General features: G+C 34.5%; 1 protein-coding gene across 3 annotated transcripts in view; it reads right to left on the minus strand.

Annotated features, from left to right (window-relative positions):
- The window catches only part of LOC132735192 (fibroin heavy chain-like), a 41,626-nt gene extending 23,064 nt beyond the window's left edge, over positions 1-18,562 (minus strand). For 2 of the 3 annotated variants that reach the window (XM_060722118.1, XM_060722119.1), the window contains exons 1-5: positions 18,407-18,562; positions 14,928-15,062; positions 14,178-14,280; positions 13,200-13,255; positions 5,529-8,383 (exon numbers count right to left, since the gene is read on the minus strand). In XM_060722118.1, the coding sequence (XP_060578101.1) occupies positions 5,529-8,383; positions 13,200-13,255; positions 14,178-14,280; positions 14,928-15,062; positions 18,407-18,437 (3,180 nt within the window). In that variant the 5' untranslated portion in view covers positions 18,438-18,562. The remainder of the gene's footprint in view (positions 1-5,528; positions 8,384-13,199; positions 13,256-14,177; positions 14,281-14,927; positions 15,063-18,406) is intronic. The other variant, XM_060722120.1, reaches the window with a different exon arrangement.
- Positions 18,563-22,364: the final 3,802 nt, after the last annotated feature.

Here is a 22,364-nt window from a genome sequence, read left to right on the forward strand (position 1 = left end):
ACTTTTCAATGACAACTCATACCAAAGCTATGCATCCTCTTTAACCTTTCCTAATTAGAAGTAATCAATTATCACAAGGTTTGGAATATATAATATAATCATGTGACACTAATGTACACAGTATTTCAAACATGTTGTATGAAATATTCGTCTAGTTTCCAAATTCACTACATTCTGTATCATTTTTTCCATAATTACTACAGTAAAAACTTCGAAAACTGGACCCTGTTCAGACTAGACCAAAAGTCCAGTTTTTAGAGGGTCCTGTTTTCAGAGTTTTTATAGTATTTTGTAGGTACTTTTTTGTACTTTAGTAGAGGAACTCTTTGATCAACAGACTCCATAGCAGACATCAAAAGAAAATGAGTAACCCAAATTCCTTCCACATGACAAGATCATTAACTAAATTACTGCGGAGAGTTAATTATTGCTTATTAACTTCCTATGAAAAAGTCTGAAAATCTCTTTTTGCGATGATTGATATGTAAAAAAAAATATAAAACACTTTATAAATTACTTCTAATTATGGAAAGATTTGTACTTTGTTATCATAGACAAGCTTTTGCTCTGTTCAAAACAAAGGGAATGTTTCAACATAAAGTAACACTCAATTTAACAAGATATGTTTGTAAAACATGTATGCCCCCTATCAGCAGCCAATTAGTCATGTGAAAAGGTTATTATGCATGACTTCTGACCCAGTGATCAAACAATTAATAAGGGTTATCAAGTATCTACTGGTCATGACCTTAACCTTTGACCCCTTGACCCAAAACTCAATAGGGGTCATCTGCTGGTCACGACCAATCATCATACAAAGTTTGAAGTTCCTAGGCCTAAGCGTTTTTAGTTAATTGATCAGAAACCGTTTTAACATACAAGGTCAATGTGACCTTGACCTTTGACCCCTTAACCCCAATATCAATAGGGGTCATCTACTGGTCATGACCAATCACCATACCAAGTTTGAAGTTCCTAGGCCTAAGGGTTCTTTAGTTATTGATCGGAAACCGTTTTTACCTAAGAGGTAAATGTGATCTTGACCTTTGACCCCTTGACCCCAAAATCAATAGGGGTCATCTACTGATCATGACCAATCACCATATCAAGTTTGAAGTCCTTAGGCCTAAGGGTTCTTTCGTTATTGATCGGAAACCGTTTTTACCTACAAAGTCAATGTGACCTTGACCTTTGACCCCTTAACCCCAAAATCAATAGGGGTCATCTGCTGGTCATGACCAATCACAATACCAAGTTTGAAGTTCCTAGGCCTAAGGGTTCTTTCGTTATTGATTGGAAACCGTTTTTGCTTACAAGGTCAATGTGACCTTGACCTTTGACCCCTTAACCCCAAAATCAATAGGGGTCATCTGCTGGTCATGAACAATCACCATACCAAGTTTGAAGTTCCTAGGCCTAAGGGTTCTTTTGTTAATAATCAGAAACCGTTTTTGCTTACAAGGTCAATGTGACCTTGACCTTTGACCCTTTGACCCCAAAATCAATAGGGGTCATCTACTGGTCATGACCAATCACCATACCAAGTTTGAAGTTCCTAGGCCTTAAGGTTCTTTAGTTATTGATCGGAAACCGTTTTTGCTTACAAGGTCAATGTGACCTTGACCTTTGACCCCAAAATCAATAGGGGTCATCTACTGGTCATGACCAATCACCATACCAAGTTTGAAGTTCCTAGGCCTTAAGGTTTTTTAGTTATTGATCGGAAACTGTTTTTGCTTACAAGGTCAATGTGACCTTGACCTTTGACCCTTTGACCCCAAAATAAATAGGGGTCATCTACTGGTCTAGACCAATCACCATACCAAGTTTGAAGTTCCTAGGCCTTAAGGTTCTTTAGTTATTGATCGGAAACCGTTTTTGCTTACCAGGTCAATGTGACCTTTGACCCCTTGACCCCAAAATCAATAGGGGTCATCTACTGGTCATGACCAATCACCATACCAAGTTTGAAGTTCCTAGGCCTAAAGGTTCTTTAGTTATCACTCGGAAACCATTTGGTCTACGGACCGACGGACCAACGGACCGACAAGTGCAAAGCAATATACCCCCTTTTCTTCGAAATGGGGGCATAAAAAGGGGAGACTGGATAAATTATAGTTTTGTTTTCATTAACAGATATTTATGACCACAAGTTGGTAAAACTCGAACTATCACTGAATATGATTCATACCCCAAGTTCAACCCACCATTTGTATTTGAATTTTAAACATGTCACACAAAGTGTGTGATGGGAAATCCTCACATTGAAATGTAACTGTTCAAGAAAACTGTGTGTTATAGAAAATTCCAAATAAACTTGCGTAATAAAAATTGTCCATTGGTCAATGGAGAATCATTCATGAAGGATACCATAATGAAAAAGATATTTCTAAGTGTGTTTTGGAAACACTCAACACTGAAATGAAGCCAAAGTCTCACAAAATGAGAGCAAAATATTCAATTATTAATGTTAATTTTCAGGCATTGACCAATTCACCAAAGAATTATAAAACAGCATCTCATTTATTGTTTAAGTTATATCTCGCTAACAGACTAACTTTGGAATTAAGAATATTTGGGTTTTTCCCAGCTAATCCATTGGTACAAACAAACTTTTACCGATATAGTTTAACAGTGCACTTGTAACCCAACACAATAGATTAGTCAACCTGTTGCACTTATTTTTGAAGCTGTAACTGTAATAGTTTGTTTGTACCTACAGATAAGCTGGGAAAAACCCACATTTGCAGTGTTCCGGATATCATCCATTCTTTAAGTAATTTCTCACTTGTTGTTCAAGTTCTAGTAATATAACAATAGTAGCCAGATATATCTGCTAATGTAAAATTTCACTGTAACTTATCCAGTAATGTATTCCACTGCAACTGGGGATTCTATTATCAAATATATTTCTTGCATTTTAGGGCAACAATTTTCATTATTTAAATGGCATTTCTTTAACAAATTGTTTTCGTAAGCTTTACATCATAAGAAATACAAAGAAATATGTTCATAGTCAACCAAAGAAGGTTACAGCTCACTCAGTATTACCTAAAGTTGAATTGTTACATAGATTTAAAAGTTACACAAATAATTATCTTACAGCCATCCCAACCCCCCCCCTCCCCCCCCCCAAAAAAAATAACCTGCTTTACATGAATGAAATCCAATAGCAAATTTGTGAGGGCTTATGGGCTTAGAAAAAATGAACTAAATTATAACTTTTCCCCCCATTGCCATGACTTTCTAAAATCTGCACTCATGATAAAAAACTTATGATAAGAAAATGTTATGAGAAAAACCATTTAAAAGTAGAGAAAATTGGACAGCAAAGTGATGTTGCTTGTGAGTTTGTTATTTATCCAGGTAAAACAAGATTGCATTTGAGAAAAATGCTATGCCACCGCATGGTTCAAATTTCATAGCTGTACATCAAAGGACAAGAAAGCAGGTCAAATCATCAAAATCTAGGTCAAAGTTTAATTTTACAACTAAAACTGTACACATGGTCAAAATGTCATTGCTGTACATCAAAGGACAAGAAAGTAGGTCACTGTCCCCTTGGGGAGAATCAATCTTGATACAGGTCCACCAAAAAACATTTCAAGTCAAATATCTAAGCTATAGCTTTCTCCCATTCAGAAAACATTTGTTTTATTTTCTGTTTTTACTACGTGTACATAATGAGAATCACTGCCCCCGGGCAGGGCCAATTTTTGACATTTGAAAAACTTTGGTAGAGGACCTATAGATGATATTATATATCAAACATCAAAGCTCTATGCCTTGAACCTTCAGACAAATTTTTTTTTTCACTATATGTACATAATGAAAATCAATGACCCCTGGGGCGGAACCAATTTTGACCCAGGGCTAAAATTTGAACAATCTTGCTAGAGGTTCACTACATAATGTTTCATGCAAAATATCTTAACTCTATCCTTTGTCAATTTAGAGAAGATGATTTTTTAAAGTTTTAACTATATACATATAAGATAAACCTATGGCTCCCAGGGGCGGGCTTATTTTGACACAAGAGGCAAAATTTGAACATCTTTGGTAGAGTACCTTTCATATGATATATTATTTAACAAATATTAAAGCTAGATCTAAGCCTTGTACCTTCAGACAATAAGATTTTTTTTATTTTTCACTATATGTATATATTGAAATCAATGACCCCCAGGGCGGGGGTAATTTTGACCCCAGGGCTATAATTTGAACAATCTTGCTAGAGGTTTACACCACAATGTTTCATGCAGAATATCTAACCTCTAGCATTTGTCAATTGCTAGAAGAATTTTTTTTAAGTTTTTACTATATACATATAAGGAAAACCAATGACCCCTGGGACGGGGTTGATTTTGACCCCAGGGCTATAATTTGAACAATCTGCGTAGAGGTCTACCAGACAATGCCTTATGCAAAATATCTAAGCTCTAGGCCTTTTGGGTCTTTACAAGAAGGTGTTTTTAGTTTTTACTATATGTACATATAGCGAAAATCAATGACCCCGGGGCGGGGCCGATTTTGACCCAAGGGCTATAATTTGAACAATCTTGGTAAGGGTCTACCAGATGATGCCTTATGCAAAATATCTAAGCTCTAGGCCTTTTGGGTTTTTACAAGACGGTATTTTAAGTTTTTACTATATGTACATAGTGAAAATCAATGACCCCTGGGGCGGGGCCAATTTTGACCCCAGGGCTAAAATTTGAACAATCTTGTTAGAGGTCTACCAGACAATGCCTTATGCAAAATATCTAAGCTCTAGGCCTTTTGGGTCTTTACAAGAAGATTTTTTAAATTTATTCTTATAATTCCTTTTGGTTGCCATGGCAACCAGATTTCTGCATGGAATGAAATTCTTTGAACAACTTTGGAAGCCCTCCACCCAAGGAACAATCCTGCCAAGTTTGGTTGAAATTGGACAAGTGGTTTTTCACAAGAAGATTTTTTAAGTTCACTATATAATCTATATAACACACACACACACAAACAAACACACACACACACACACAGGTGAATCGCTATATGCCACCGCATCGCAGATGCTGCGGTGGCATAATAAAACTTAAACCAAGTACTACTCTACTCCATTACACATTCAATAATTTCTTTTTTTACTAACAACATTACAAAACAAATAAATCACCAATTCCTGAATTTATCACACATATTAAATTAAAGATTTTTTGCCCAAGAGAAAATAGACTAAAGGGACATAATTATATTATATTTGCACAATTATCATACACTAACTGAACTTAAAATTAATGTTTCTTTAAAATAAAAACTTTTTTTAACTAAGGAAAAATGATTTGCACTAACTTCACTGTGATTAAAAGGTAAGTGTAGGCTGCATGAAGACATGTCAGGTTTTACCCATTAAACTGATAAAAATCAAAACCCTGCAACAGTTTTAGTATCTTATATATCTAAACGTTAATGTCATAAGGTTGAAAATTTATATTGACCCATCCTTCATATTTCCAAACAGCCAACACAATACAAAACTTTTTGCAAACCTCCGCGACTTTTTGGTCCAAAATTCTATTTCTTTCTTCTTCTTCTGCTTTTTCTTTTGCAATTTGTTCTTCAGTCTTGTTTGCATCTTCCTTTACCTTCTCAACATACTTTGTCATCCCACATGTTATAAAATTCTTAATTTTTTTATTATGATTTTTCCCTTGATAGTGCATCATTGCTTGTGGTGAACCACTCATTCTTGCATTACACAACACACAATATGCTGGCTGCATCATTTTCTTCAAGGCTTCCTCTGCAATTTTCCTAGCATCTTCATTAACAGTACAGTGCTCTTCAATGTGAGCTTGAATGAATGGTAAAACATCTATCTTCTCCTCTTCTTTCTTTTTCTTAGCTGGTGACAGTTCTAAGCATTCAACACTTTTACGTTTTACTTCTACTTTAGTTTTGTCAACAGTAGCATGTTCTTTAGATTTATCTAGATTTCCCCTGCCTCTGCCAAGTTGGGCACCTCCATGTTCATTATCTTGATTTTGCCCACGACCAACTCCACCTCTGTTACCTCTACCAAAGGTCCCTTTTTCACTAGGTTGTCCTCTACCTACACTAAAGCCTCCTCTTTCACTAGGTTGTCCTCTGCCTCCACTAGAGCCTCCTCTTTCACTAGGTTGTCCTCTACCTCCACTGAAGCCTCCTCTTTCACTAGGTTGTCCTCTACCTACACTAAAGCCTCCTCTTTCATTAGGTTGTCCTCTACCTCCACTAAAGCCTCCTCTTTCACTAGGTTGTCCTCTACCTACACTAGAGCCTCCTCTTTCACTAGATTGTCCTCTACCTACACTAGAGCCTCCTCTGTCACCTCCAAAGTTTCCCCTTCCAAAACCACTTTTATTATAATCTTGTTCCTCACCTGTTTTAAACTTACCATCATTCCCTTGATCATTGCCTCTTCCAAATCCACCCCTGCCTCTTCCAAAACTTCCTCTGTTTCCACCTCTTCCAAAACCTCCTCTGTTCCCTTGATCAGCATCTCTTCCGAAACCTCCTCTGTTCCCTTCATCAGCATCTCTTACAAATTCATTATCATCACCCTGATCTATACCCCTTCCAAAGGCACCTCTGCTTCTTTGACCTTGTCCTCTACTATAATCACCTCTATTATTTCCTGCTTCTGGAGTCCAATCATCATCACCATCATCCCATTGACTTCTATTGTTTCCAAATCCGCCTCTTCCTCTTTGACCACGGCCTCTTCCAAAACCACCTCTAGTGTTAACTTGATTTCCAAAACCACCTCTAGTGTTAACTTGATTTCCTTCCATTTCATAATCTATATCATCATTATCATTACTTTGATCTTCCTGTCTTCCAAAACCACGACCTCTTCCAAATCTTCCTCTCTCTCCACTGAAACCTCTACCTCCTCTAAAAGCACCTCGATTGTCATTACTAAATCCCCCTCCCTCACTACCTGCACCATCTCTAGTGTTTCCTTTTCCAAAAGATCCAGATCCCCGACCTCTACTTCTGCCTGTACTATAGCTCTCCTGACTATTACTGTTTTCTTCGCTATCAAACTGATCCTCAGAACCTTGCCTATCCCAATCACTATACCCTCTTCCAGCCCCAAATCCTTTCCCCCCTCTGTGACTTGCTCCTCTTTTGACCCCTGAACTTTCACTATAGTCTATTTCTTCACTCAATAGACTTTTTAATCCAACACCTCTACCACCTTCAAACCTCTGTTTTCCTCTATTGGAATACTCCCCTCTCCCAAACTCTCTGCCTCCTCTCCCTCTATTATTGTTCTTACTCCAAGAATCATCCCTGTAATTTCTAGCATTAAATTGATCATTTAAACTTTCTTCATTATCTACTTGTTCACTTTCATTACTATCAAAATTTTTATTATTGTTTCTGTAACTTCCTCTCCCACCCCGGTTTCCTGAAAATCCCCTACGGTCTTGATCATATCCGGAGTGACTGCTATCACCCCTTCCACGACCACGGCCATAGGAACCCCTGTCACTCTGTAAACTAGAATAACTGTTATTTTCCTGTATGCCACTGTAATATGTATTATTAGAATCATTATTTTTATTTTTCTGATTTTCATTTGAGCTCTTTTGCTCATAATCACCTTGACTGTACCCCTTTGCCTGTTGTTGCCCATATCCAGTATGCTTTTGACTGTATCCAGATGACTGATCACTATCACTAGATGCCTTCTGCTGATTGTAGCCTGTTTTCTGCTGATGCTGCTTTTCGCTGTAGCTGGGCTGTTGTTGACCTGAGGTTCCAGAGTAGGTTGACTGTTGTTGACTATTTTCATAGCCAGAAGTACTATAACCCTCCTGCTGCTGACTAGAACCAGCTGTAACTTGACTTGGTTCAGTCGGCTTTTGACTGTAACCAGGCTGCTGTTGATTGTAACCAGCCTGCTGTTGACTGTAACCAGGCTGCTGTTGATTGTAACCAGGCTGCTGTTGATTGTAACCAGGCTGTTGCTGACTGTAACCAGGCTGCTGTTGACTGTAACCAGTCTGCGGTTGATTGTAACCTGTCTGCGGTTGATTGTAACCGGCCTGTGGCTGACTGTAACCAGCCTGTTGCTGGCTGTAACCAGCCTGTTGCTGACTGTAACCAGCCTGCTGCTGACTGTTACCAGTCTGCTGTTGTCCATATCCAGCTGGCTGTTGAGTGTAACCATAGGTACCAGCCTGAGTTGCATAACTACCAGCAGGATAACCATAGTAACCAGCATGGTTCCCATAGCTTCCAGCTGAATAGCTCCCACCCCAGGAAGAACCAGCTTGGCTTGTGGCAGTTTGAGCATCAGGTGGTGGGGGTGGGGGTGCAGGTGGTGCTGGTGTACCTAAAGTGGCAGGCTGACCTGGAAAAAACAACAATTCCATATAAAAGTGGCAGGCTGACCTGGAAAAAACATAACAATTTCAAATTAAAGTGGCAGGCTGACCTGGAAAAAAACAACAATTTCATATAGAAGTGGCAGGCTGACCTGGAAAAAACAACAATTTCATATAGAAGTGGCAGGCTGACCTGGGAAAAACCAACAATTTCATAGTAAAGTCTATAAAGCTATATTTCCTGAAAACATTATTGTACAGTTTGAATTTAAAAAGATGAATACTTCAAATAAATACTTGTATGGCAGAAATAACATATCTTATTGCCTTAAAAGCAAATGGCGCATGCACTAAGTCATTGCTAAATGGTCAAAGTCCTACTTAAAATAGCAGCATAATATTCTATGTTCTGGAACATTTTATTCTGTAGGGTTTAAGCACGTTTTTTCGTGTTATAACGTCTGCAGAGTCTCGAGGAACGGTTGGTGCCCGAGCCCGGTAGGCCAAAACGTCATTTTTTTGTTTGTTTACTGGGCCCTTTATGTATTGCGCATAGGTAAAACCGGGCTATAACAAGAGCATGTGACTATGTTAACACATGGTTTTGGTCCCATTATAACATGGGCAAAAGATGGAAAAATGGGTCAAAGACAGAAAAGGCCGGGTTGCATTTGTATACCAAATATCATGAGGCTGTGATGTTACAAAAAATGTTAACCATTGACCATTAATGTCAAAAATTTAACTAAGTCGGTAAACAGGAAGTGGATGAGCGACAGACCTGAAATCAAATCCCACAGTATGGGACCATGAGGCAATGCTGTATGCTAAATATCAAGAAGCTGTGATAAGTAGTTGCTGCGAAAACTGTTACAAAAATTTCCTCCTACCATTGTCCATTAATGTCGGAAATTTAACTAAGTAGATAAACAGGAAAAGGATGAGCGACAGATTTGAAATCAAATCCCACCGTATGCAACCCTGTGTCAATGCTGTATGCCAAATATCAAGAGGCTGTGATGAGTAGTTGCTGAGAAAACTGTTAGGAAAATTTCCTACCACTGACCATTAATGTCGAAAATTTAACTAAGTTGTTAAAAAGGAAGTGGATGAGCGACAGACCTGAAACCATATCCCACAGTATGAGACAATGTGTCAATGCTGTATACCAAATATCAAGAGGCTGTGATAACTACTTACTGAGAAAACTGTTACGAAAATTTCCTACCATTGACCATTAATGTTGAAAATTTAACTAAGTCGATAAACAGGAAGTGGATGAGCGACAGACCTGAACCACGTGTCAATGCTGTATGCCAAATATCAAGAGGCTGTGATGAGTAGTTGCTGAGAAAACTGTTACGAAAATTTCCTGCCATTGACCATTAATGTTGAAAATTTAACTAAGTCGATAAACAGAAAGTGGATGAGCGACAGACCTGAAATCAAATCCCACGGTATGGGACCATGTGTTGATGCTGTATACCAAATATCAAGAGGCTGTGATAAGTAGTTGCTGAGAAAACTGTTACAAAAGTTTTTCCCCGCCCGCCCGCCGCCCGACATTCACCATACTATAACCCGGGTTTGCACCAGTGCAACCCGGCCAAAAATAGCCGATTTTATGCTATAATGTTTCAAAATGTACATATGTATCAAATAACAGAGACATTTTTTGTTTTACCATTTTTTGAGAATCAACCATAATATCATGGAAACAATATAATTTTACTGTTCATTAGTTCTATAAAAGTATTTTGTAAGATATAACTATATACCCTAAATAAGTAAATTTGTTCGTACTTAAAATAGCAGCATAATATTTTGTTCTGGAACATTTTATTCTGTAGGGTTTTAGCACGTTTTTTCGTGTTATAACGTCTGCAGAGTCCCGAGGAACGGTTGGTGCCCGACCCGGTAGGCCAAATGGTCATTTTTATTTTGTTTACTGGGCCCTTTATGTATTGCGCATAGGTAAAACCGGGCTATAACAAGAGCACGTGACTATGTTAACACATGGTTTTGGTCCCATTAAAACATGGGCAAAAGATGGAAAAATAGCCGATTTTATGCTATAATGTTTCAAAATGTACATATGTATCAAATAACAGAGACATTTTTTGTTTTACCATTGTTTCAGAATCAACCATAATATCATGGAAACAATATAATTTTACTGTTCATTAGTTCTATAAAAGTATTTTGTAAGATATAACTATATACCCTAAATAAGTAAATTTGTTCCCTGACCTTGACTAGTCTAAGAAGGATAAATTTAAACCAACTGAAGAGCTTATATGAATTATTTATATAATTTTTCATTTTAAAAACTCAGTATCTTAACAGTCCTATAGAGATATTAAAGCTGCATGCCTTCAGATGAGCCAAAGTATTTCAAAAAACTCAAACTTAAGAAAAATGTATACTGGTGCCTCATAATTTCCGAGGTATCCCATATTTCCAAGGTATATGGCTTAAACAGTTTAAAGTGCCTCCTAGACTTAATGAACCTGCCAGTAGTTTTACTTTTACTATTTTATTGTATTTTTATCAAAATGTAACACATAGAACTAAAAAATTATTTTATTCAGATTAAGAGCAAAGTTATTTAATATTTCACCATTTTTCTTTTAGATTTCATACCTTTTAAAAAAATCTTCTTTCTTAAAGAACCATCGAGGTATTTGATAAATGCCAAAGAGAAAATTGTTCCTTTCAGATGAGCGTAGGCATAGGTGTACTAATAAATAAAGTTTACTATTGGTTTTGCTTTTGAAACTGTTAAAATGTAATTGCCTTGGAAATATGAGAACACAAATTTACTCACTAGGCTGCAGATGGGTGTTAATTACAATGTTGTATACATAATTGCTTACATGCAAACATTAAATGGAATTAACTATGATGCAATTGACATGTCTATCCTACAATATTCACTTTGTTTTCCAGAATTTTGTCCTCTTAACTTTTGTTGTCTGTGTTAAACAGTTAAGTACCACGGAAATATGAGGCACCAGTATACTAAGATTTTATGAAAAGTAAAAAGTTTCAAGATTCAAGTAATCATTTACATGTTATGTACAATTAATGACTGATCTTGCATGAACTTAAGTGTTCATGGATTTTAAACAACATTTTTTATTAGTATGTAATAGCTGCTATCTTATATAAAATTGTTGTCAACATCTTAATCAGCAGCTTTTACAGCTAAAATACTTCCTCCAAATTCCTTTTCAAAACTGCTTAAAGAATTCAAAGTCACAAAACTGAAGCCATTATGATGTTTTCCTGACTTGTTGGATTTTAAGGTAGTCTTACTGTAGTACTTTACCGCAAAAAATTTCAAACATTGGCTAATATTGTAGCAAATCATTTATTTCTGGAACATTATATTTTCAAAATCTTAGGCATTAAATTATTTACAATCACTCATCTTTTATGGCTATGTACTATATTCCTGTTATAAATTTTATTTTTTTTTTACATAATTTATTTTCCTCGTCAATAGGTATATGCAGGTCGAGGACATCCTGCTCTATACCGTACATTATATTTATGTATATAAAAACATATAAAACATATGAAATAATATAACAGTAACAAACATATAAGGTATTGCAGGCGTTATGACCAATATACAATTACAACCATATTTACCAATGTTACATATAATCATATGTTATATATTATTCAGTTAACAAGGAACTAAATTATATATTTGTTTTTTATATTAAAAAAAGAAGGGAAAAAAAAGCGAAAGAAAACAGGTTTTGCAAGTAATATATTTTTGATCATTTATACTTCTGGCTATCGTTTTCAGCTTTACAAACATATGAAAGGTTAACTATAGCTCTATCTTTTGACAAAAAAAGAATCCAGGTCTTATTGAAGGTATCTAAATCATTTTGGTAAATTGCTTTCTCTCTCAAAATTATAAATTGGTACTTAATATATTGATGTGCTCTTGTAGTATTTGGTACTTGTTCTTTTACTCTACAGTTGTAAATATATCTTTTCAGAAAAAGGAAAATCATATTTATTGCAGTTGAATTACTATCTTTCAAACCAAGGATAAAGTTACAACAGTTGAGCAAAGATCTAAAAATGCCATACTTTTCAAAAACAGAAAATATTAAATTGTTTATTATCGGACAAAACCAAAACATGTGTTCTAATGTTTCTTTCTCATTTTTACAAAAACTACAGAGTTCGTTATCTTTTAATTTCATTTTAAAAAGTAATGAATTAGTTGCTATTATTCTATGATTAATTCTGTACTGAAACCATTGAAGGCCTGAATCATTTGATATTTTAAAAGGTAAAGAAAAAATGTAACTCAATTCTTCTTCACTTAATGTTACATTGAGCTTTTCACACCATTTTGATACAAGTTCCTGTTATAAAAAGTTAAAAATTATTGAATACTGAAGATTGTGAAAATAATGTTCCGGAAATGACTGATTTATTATGATATTAAAAATATTTTGGTGGGAAAGCATTGCAATAAGACTACCTTAGGTCACACCAACACTGTGAAGGTTATACAACAACATTGTAGTTTCACTTGTGGAGAAAGGCATCAGGTGCCCCTTGTGCATTATATGCGGCCAAAGCGGTCACTTCAGTAGAACCAACAACATTTCATAAGCTAGCATCAACGCTTCCTCACATGAAAGAATCCAAAGTCCCTGATAGGGTTTGAACCCACATCTATGAAGGGCAAGTGGTTTGAAGCCAACCACCTTAACCACAATGGCCCCCTTTCCTTGCTGCACTAAAGAGTAACTAATTATTAGGTTGGTTTATTTGTAATAGGGGTTACAGACTAATAGGCATACTGACCTGTCACGGGGAGTGAGACACTAGCGGATGTATCAGTCGGCTTCACTTCTGTAGAACTGAAAAAAAAAAAATTATCCATAAAGCTCAAGCTAAGAATCATACTTTTATAAATGTGTTACCTCAGTGCAATAACTGATTAACTGCTATTAAATTTAGAAGGACTTATTACGTTATAGCACTAAGGTGACAAATTATAAGATATGCTGACAATCTTGTCAAACCAGCAGTCTCATTTGAACTTCAGACAAATTATGACAACTTAGAGAAAACATAGAGAAAACCACCAGCTTGGTCAACATTTCTGAATTCCATTTGATTAATTATAGCGCAGTGACTTTTTCTCTCACATACCAGCTTTCAAGGCCATTTTCCTCTGCTTCAATAGGTATATTGAGAAAAGTTTAACAGCAAACTTGCAGTTTTTAAAATTATATGTTAAGAGTCAACATCATTTCATCAGAACATTTTTTGTATGTTTTGTTTTTAAGTAACCCTGGCTGTTATAAATATATGGCAGTTCAGAGATGTTTCGTTTTCACAACTTGATTTGTTTTTACAAAAAGTGAGAGGTAACATGCAAATAATAGTCAATAGAAATGTTCATCTGTATTTTTTTTTCAAATCATTGAATTTCTTAAAATTTCCATAAAAGCCAAATAATGTTTTTTAAATTCAGTCACAGGTCATTTCAACAATAAGCTAGAAAGTGTCTGGCATTTTTTTCAGCATTTATTGATAAAAATAGATATTACATAAAAATATCCTGCATTTTTCTGTCATTAGCACGCATCATGATAGAAACTCCTGACACCATTCAAGTACATTACTGGACAATTTAAACCATATATGAAATTAATACAATGTCAATTGCAGGATTCAATACCACAAATCTGATGAAAAAATGATTTTGAACTTGACAACCAAATTCACTAAATCTAGAAGGCCCCTTATTGCTTTTTAGATAATTTTATTACATACGTTACTGGTGTAGCTGCGGTAGTAGGAGTTGCGGTGGTCCCTGCCTGGTTGTAGTAACCATATGCACTGTAGTCATACCCCTGACCATAACCATAGCTACCTGCTGTAATGGGGTAACAGTCAGATAACGGCGTACAATTTGGCAACAAGTATATTATTAGTCATAAAGGTTATATGGCTGTATATAAATGTTTGTTTGGAAATATAACCAAAGGTGTTAGGTGAGGGTTATATTGCAAACAACTGTTTATATACGGTCGTGAAACCTTTCAGAATATTTATAACAAGCTAGTTAGAACAAGCCGAGTTGTTAGTGAGAACAAGCCGAGTTTTAGCCACTGGCAGTGTTTTCTTGCAAAATTTTGTAAAAACTAATGCTCTTGTTATGCTGTAAAGCACCATTGTAAAAGCCGTCTCTAAATTGACTGAGTAGCTTTTCTGCAACTGAAGTTTAGGCTAAGGTCAATTGCCAATTGGTCATGTGACCTCTAGAGTTAGCTCTACAAATTCAAATGCAATTAAAAACATTTATCATATGTGCAGTACATTTCTGAAAAAAATTGTAATTAAATCTCTTTATTGATGCTTAATCATTAATGTATATTGCCTGCTACAGTAATTACTTGTCTACAAGGCAAATGACTTATAAGATAAAGTCCCTTTTTGCCTTCAATCTGTTGTTTTTGACTCTCAAATATAAAACAGGGTTAATTTTTTTCATTTCTAGTTATTAACTATTTAAAGTCTTACCAGTGTATCCATCATAACTTCCATAACCAGCCTGTGTGTAGTCATAGCCATAATTATAACCTGTCGTAGCAGCTGTAGTTGATGCAGGGGTAGTAGTATATGCTGGGTACTGATAGCCCGAATACTGTGAATAATCTGAATAAAAAATATAGAATAATAGAAAAAGGAATAACTTGAGAGATTATCTATTTTCCTTAACTTAAGCTATATTTTTTGCTAAGTTCATTGCTACTTGAATTCAAATTTTTACATGTATTATCAACATCTACACTTGGATGTGCAGTCACTTGAACTTTACAATACAATGACATAAGATATTGCAAATTATTGGCCATAACCATTCTCAGCGATACTTCAAATTCAGTTGGTATGTCGTTTTAGTGAACAAAGAACCATAAAACATCTTTATAACCATTTCTGATGATAGTAACACTGGATAGCTTAGTGACTTTTTCTGCTTCAGAATATTTTAATTAGTTTGTGAAATTGTATTTTGGATACAATCAGAATGTGGTGACATGGTTTCAAACCCAATCAGAAGCAAGTCGTTGTTTCCTTGAGCAAGAATTTTAGAAACTTTACACTTATTGCTAAGTATTCCTTGGTTCCAGGAACAGATTCTAGAGTGTGTCTATTAGCTTATAACTTCCTACACAATCTAACTAAAATTAATTCTGTACAACAAACTGAACTGAGTGTTCAGAACATCAGCACTTGAAGAAATGCAATGATTTGATTTTAATAGTGGCTTCAGTTGTCTTCCAAAAACGGAACAAGTAGTAGAAAACGACAAAAGAATGTTTATTTGCTTATTAACTAGTAGAGACCCAACACCCCAAACCCGTAACTAACTGTTACGTAAATCCCTTGACATGGTCAACATTTAGCACTTCGTGTTTTTTAATTGGCAGGAAATATCAAGGATGGCAAGACAAAAAGAGTGTTTAGCTGCAGTTGAATAACATCAATTGAAATCGTTAACATGATTATCATAATAATTCTTTTTTTGTTTCAATAAGTTTAACTTTCAACATCTTTTAGTTTAAAAATGAAAGAAAGCACCAAAAATAATTGTTGTTGGGCTCTGATAATTGCATCAATTACTGACAGCTAGTAAAAGTTTGTCCATCATTAAGGAAAGTTTACATGTTCTGTGAAACGCATTCTAAATTTCTATTGTAAGTCCCTGTAAAAGGCTTTAATTAAGGCTAATTGATTGTGTTCATGTATCTATTTAAATACAATTGCTATAATTGGCTCAATTGTTTTTGTTTTTCACCATTTTTTTTTTTTTCAATGTGCAGTACTAATTTATTCATTGAATTCCACTAAGATCATGCCATTATGAAACAAGCTTCTCTGGCCGTTATTCTGTGTGCTTAATTAACAAAAAATGATTTAATAATTCATCTTTCATACAAATTAAAACAACAAAACATAAGCATAAAAAACAACAATGTTACGACCTAAAATATTTATCATTTAATCATAAATATAACTTTGCATACACATATACAATGTACTTGCAAGTTGCGTCATATAACTTTGACACTTTTATCAAGATGACAACTCTTGCATTTCCTTCATGTTCTTATACTTTGTGTGGACAAAATTGGGGAGAATCTTAATAAAAGTAAACATACAAGGAAAAATGCGGGTTTTTGGTTAAAATCTTCATTTAAAGACACAAAATAACATATGCATTTTCGACTTACATATAATTTTGAAAGTGCCATACCGGGCCCGGGGTACACAATACAGTGTGTCCTGGCTGGCTGTACGGCATGTCTATATCCCTGCGAGGGGTTAGACATTAACGGAAGATAGATAGCTAGCCATACGTGACTCGGTACGGCTACAACTTTTGGCTAGCCATACAATCTTGTACTGCTAGCAACTTCCAACATGTTTGGTATTAAATCACAAGAGATTTCCGCGCCATTGATAGCACTTAATTTCATATTGAAGGTACAAAAACAAATAGGAGAACATAATTTCAATAACTATTCTAATTTATTATGGACATGAATACCACTTTATTTTACATATATACGCGTTTTGTAGCCTATAGCCTGTAGAATAGAATAGAATACAGGGTTCTCATTAGGACTTTAAAACATGGAGTCCATGGACTCCCAACCCTGAAAAAGTTGGAGTCCAAAAGCGCGTCGCAATTAATATGTTTACAGATTAGTCATTCAATGCTCACAATAGCATTGCTGATATTTTGAATCTTCAAGAGACTTCCAAAGTTTATAGTTATTCAAATGAAACTCTGAACTACATAGTATAATTATTGTTTTGTTGTTAATATTTATTATGGAATTATTTCATATTAATGCATCAACACATGGAAATTGTTTTTTTTTTCACTTTTATACCAAAACAAATTTTATTCTGGTTAAAAAAGTCTACTCTAAAGACAAAAAGTTTGTATTTGTAAAAAAAAACGTAAATGTATATAGGCAGCGTTTAGCGGAATGAATAGGAAAATCGTGTACAGCTTCACGCAGTGTGTAAGAGATTCATCCGATCGACAATTATTTTAGCAAATATCTTCAAAAGGGGACAAATCGAAGATCGATATTTGAAGATTTAATGTTGATTAAATAATAAAGGAACAATTCATTCGCATGTTTGGCTTGGTAACCGAGAATTTTTGCGAAATTTTAGGGTTTCTGGCGAACGTGAAATCGCCGATGTTCCGGATCAATTTTCGGATTCTATAAAAGCGTATGTGTACCTGGCATTTCGGCACAATATCTTAAATTATAGAAAAGTTTTGCAAGAATGAAACTAAAGCAAAATTGTGCCTAGAAAATGCCGAAAATATTCGACAATCATTCAAAATTACACTCATTTGTAATTTGAGAAAACAGTCTTTAAACTTGCGGCGTAAATAGTCGATAAAATTATCCTTTTGTAGGTAAAATTTGCTAATTTCCAATCAACTGTTGATCAAAGATATAAAATTATCACCTCGTGTTATATATCTGGTAATCAGCGCGTGTATACATTAGTCTGATCACTATTGCGTGATAATGATCGGAAGCGTTATCGCTGATTGGCTAATCGCTTCACGGGTCGATATGCATAGGACCGCCTACCTATAGACTGACACGCGCTGACGCATTTGTGTATTTGTGGTTGTGAACAATCGGTAATGTTTATGCGTCCCCAGGCAAAATTAAACGTACGTGGAATCCTTGCTCTGAAATATTTGCGTCCAGCTGTATTAAACATGCGTACCGGGACGCCGAAATAAGCGTCCCCGAGAACCCTGGAATAATGTTTTATTACCAATCATGGGCCTTCTCAGGCATACAATTACATAAAATATCAGTACATTAAATGTACATAAACAAAACAATAATGTAGTGTAGGGCCAGTTTTATGCAGGGGAGTGATGAATTTTCATGAAGAAGTAAAAATATTTGTCACGAGTGTTGAGGCTGTCTACATTTAATGAACCAACGTACCATAACTCGCATTAGGTTGAGCGTTCGACATGTCGTCTCTTATATGAAAGGTATTTTACAATATTCTTAAATTTTTGTCAATAACATGCTCGTTCAACCATTTTGGTGCTCTTGCATTTATCGGATAAAAGAACCACGGGGATTGGCTTAATGTAAGGAGCGACAGCATCTCAACCAATCAAAAGAATCTTAAGAAAAAACAGGAAGGAGAAACTTTTTTCTTGTTTGATTTGCATTTCTCTTGGTACAGTCAGAAAACAAGAAAAAAACAATGCCCATTTTGTTTTCAATTGTTGTAAAATTTCAATAGAATTGAATTCTTTTTTCAACAAACTTGAGTAGTTAATGATTTTTTTTCACACTGACTGATCAAACATTTGTTTAAAGAAATATCACGATAAAAACGGAAAACTTCAGAAATAGCAAATCGAACTGTATTTTGTTGTTTGTTCAGTTGTACCAAATTGTTATTTACTAAAAAGACACATTAGAGGTAAGGCTGTTTTTCTTTAATTTTATGGAAAAATGATCTTTTAATAAAAATATGTCTTAAAATAAACTAAATATTTTGTCGAGTTACTCACACTGTGTATGTGCAGTGGTTCTCGGACATAAAAGCATCCATAATCACATCAGTCTGTCCCATCCCAAATGGAAATGAATTTTCTCCTGGTATGAAAGTATGAAATAACAAAATGACGTTGAATGATAAATGAACCTTTTTTGTAAACTAATAAAGCCACCCTTAAGATTTTACTGGATTTTTCTCTAAAATGTCTATAGACATTTCATTCACTGTCTTAACGGCTAGCTCAATAGGCAGTGTTTCTCTTTCGTCCTCGCAGTTGGTTGATGTGCTTGTCTTGCCTGTGGGGTTAAGTTAACCTGCAGTGCTCTTGGAGTTGATTTATTAATAACACATTTATTTCTTATTATTAGAATGTGGTGTTCTGTGCGTTTGAGTCATATCCACAGGCGCTAGTCACATAATCAAATATTTTACATAATCGCTCTATATATGTATATAAAGATATATCTTTATATACATATATAGACCGATTATGTAAAATATATGATTATGTGACTAGCGCCTGTGGTCATATCCATGTAGATCTATTTAATTTCTTTGAAATTTTAAACCAAGGATGTTTTTCTTGGGTGATGCGGCAGGATGAAAAATCGTTGTTGTCTGCCTTGTGTTTTTGTTACACTGTACCAGAACTGTTGTTACTGATGCTGACTGTGTAGTCACCGATTCTTTGTAAAGATTAATAGGATCTATGTATGATCATTAATTTGCCACCTTTGTCTTTGAGTGATAGTTAAGATCAAGCAAGATAATCTAATCAGTTGACCAATCAGTCTATAATAACAACATAGGTCATGTCACACATATTGATTAATCCCTTTATAGCACCATGTTAAAACATGTAGCTATTTAAATCAGGACCAAAACGTCTACATGTAGAAAAGATAGCGGGAGAGGTGAAACATCAGGTTACCTACTATATATTGTATCTACTAGTAAATACAGTGTATTTAGTGAAAAAAGAATAATGGTAAATGAAGTTGTTTTGTAATTTTATTTGCTGGATATAGGACACATAAGTTGTCCATTTTGAAATTCAGTCATTTCATTTTCCGAAAGTGAAAATAAGGATATTTGGCATATATTTTTTCCTAGGTCAGTTGGTCTAGTGAGTGAACAAATACGAGCAATGGGCTAGCAAGGTACATATGATAATGTGCGTAGCTTAATTGACAGAATATATCATTAGTTTTAAACCGACTTATTTGAAGGGACTCCACTCAGTGATTTTAAAGCCAATTTGGCAAATTGCTGGACAGAAAAGTGGGCCCATTCCCTTTCTAAAAAGTTATAAATTTTCTCCCAACTTTAGAATAATTTCCCAACTATAGCATAATCCCCCCCCCCCCCCTAAAATGTTATAAAATAAATAAAACCCCTGAAGTGTTTTTGAGTGATTTAAATAAATGAATGCAGAATAGATATATGCAGGGGGATCCTGGGTTTTCATTATTTAGATATTGAATGGATAAGCAGAGAATTGTTTCAAGTCTGGCTGATTATGATGTATTTCCTCAAATTTAAATTGCTGATAGATCTGGAGTGAACCAATAACTATGTACAAAATCTCAGATTATTCACTTGTTCCGTTTTTCCAGAATTATTATTTTGATTGTTTAAAATGACCTAGAAATGAAATAATCATTTTAACTTTTCTCAAATCAGGCTTAGAATAACACAAAAATACAATTTTCAATTAAATTGTTAGTGTATTCCTTTAATATACAGGGTAATCTTTTGCATATTTTTCTGTGCGCCCTAGTTGATCTATGTATGAAATTCAGATGTTATTTTTTTAGACTTTTCATCCTCTGTGAAGTTCCTGTAAGATCAATTCCTGCAGCTTATAATTTTGAGTCTGCTCCCTGAATTTAACCAGTTCTAATGTCATAATTATGAGAAATTATCCATGGTTGTGAAAATATTAAAGTATCTTTACCTAACTTACTGACAAAATTAACAAAACTCTTTTTTTTTTATCACATTGAATTTGTATGAAATTTTTAATTGTGACCTAAAGTGAAATGAAAAACATAAACCAAAAGTAAAAATCAGATTTTTGAGATATGAATTCCTTGCATTTATAATTACTTAAATTAAGCAAAAAAACTAAACTCAAGGTCCGAAAACTAAAAAAAAGCATTGACCTGGTCCAGAACTACCGGTAATTGTTCTGTAATGGTTTGTATCATTAAGAACTGATGCTACATATATTTTACAAAGCAAACTTAAGGCCCTGTATAGCACCAGGTGAATATTTTAGTGATTTTGCTTGCTACATGTAAGTAAATAGTACAATAAATATGGATGAAAACAAATAAACTGTATGAATTGCAAATGATATGCATATGCTTTTTTTTAAGTTTATATTTTTTCTTATACAGTGTATTTCTTTTTAAGGTTATTTTCCTTAAAGCAGCATGCTTGCAGAGTTATGCTTAATTTTTTCTTGAAAATTTGAAAATGTATTTAAAAGTAAAATATTGCGGTGTGAATAGAGATAAAAAGTTTGGACATTGCAAACGGCATTTACAAATATGTAAATTTGAAAAAGAGGCTAAAACATGCAAAAATAACCCTGAATGCATTAGTCATGCAGTAAAAATATGGTGATGCTGAAAAATCAGTCATTAATTGCACATACATGTAACATGTATAATATGACTTGAATCCTGAATCCTTTTACTTTTTATTAAAATCTTAATACATTTTTCTCAAGTTTGATTTTTGTTCAAATATTTTGATTCATCTGTACATTTGTAGGTGTGCAGTTTTAACATGACAATATTATAAGCCTATTAAGTATTAACACAATTGTGATAAAAAACAGGCTGGAATTTTTATCACATAATAAGGAAGTATAATTACATGTATATTTGAAACTGCTTGTAAAAAAATGTACATTTCATATTTATTTATAAGGAAATGTATTCAGCTATTAATAGGTTGTTAAAGAGGAAAATGAGGAGAAAACCTATTGACATACACTAGGAAGACTACATCAATATTTTAGTGTCACTTTCTTTCAGTGTCACTTTAACTTTTGAAGAGACCATTACTCATTAAAATATCAAGTGAATTTTTTTTCCTGTTTCAGTATAGTTTTATATGGATAAACACTTGAATAATAATATATATAATATGTCCTATATCCAAACAAGAAAATACGCATATCTATAACAAGTCTTTGATTTTTTTAGAAGACTCTCAAGTGTTTGTTGGCATAGTGTCAAAGTTCAAGGTGACTGTGGTGTTTAACCCATTGCTTCATGAGCATTTTGTGAAAAATGGCTGTTTTCATTGAAAAGTCTCCCGTTACAAGTTCAAATTGCTATAATACTATAAAAACTGCTTCAACACTAATCAAAC

Source organism: Ruditapes philippinarum, unplaced genomic scaffold (genome assembly GCF_026571515.1).
Source record: "Ruditapes philippinarum isolate M1 unplaced genomic scaffold, ASM2657151v2 ctg1516_1_1_1_1, whole genome shotgun sequence".
In the NCBI taxonomy this organism is placed as follows: Eukaryota; Metazoa; Mollusca; class Bivalvia; order Venerida; family Veneridae; genus Ruditapes; species Ruditapes philippinarum.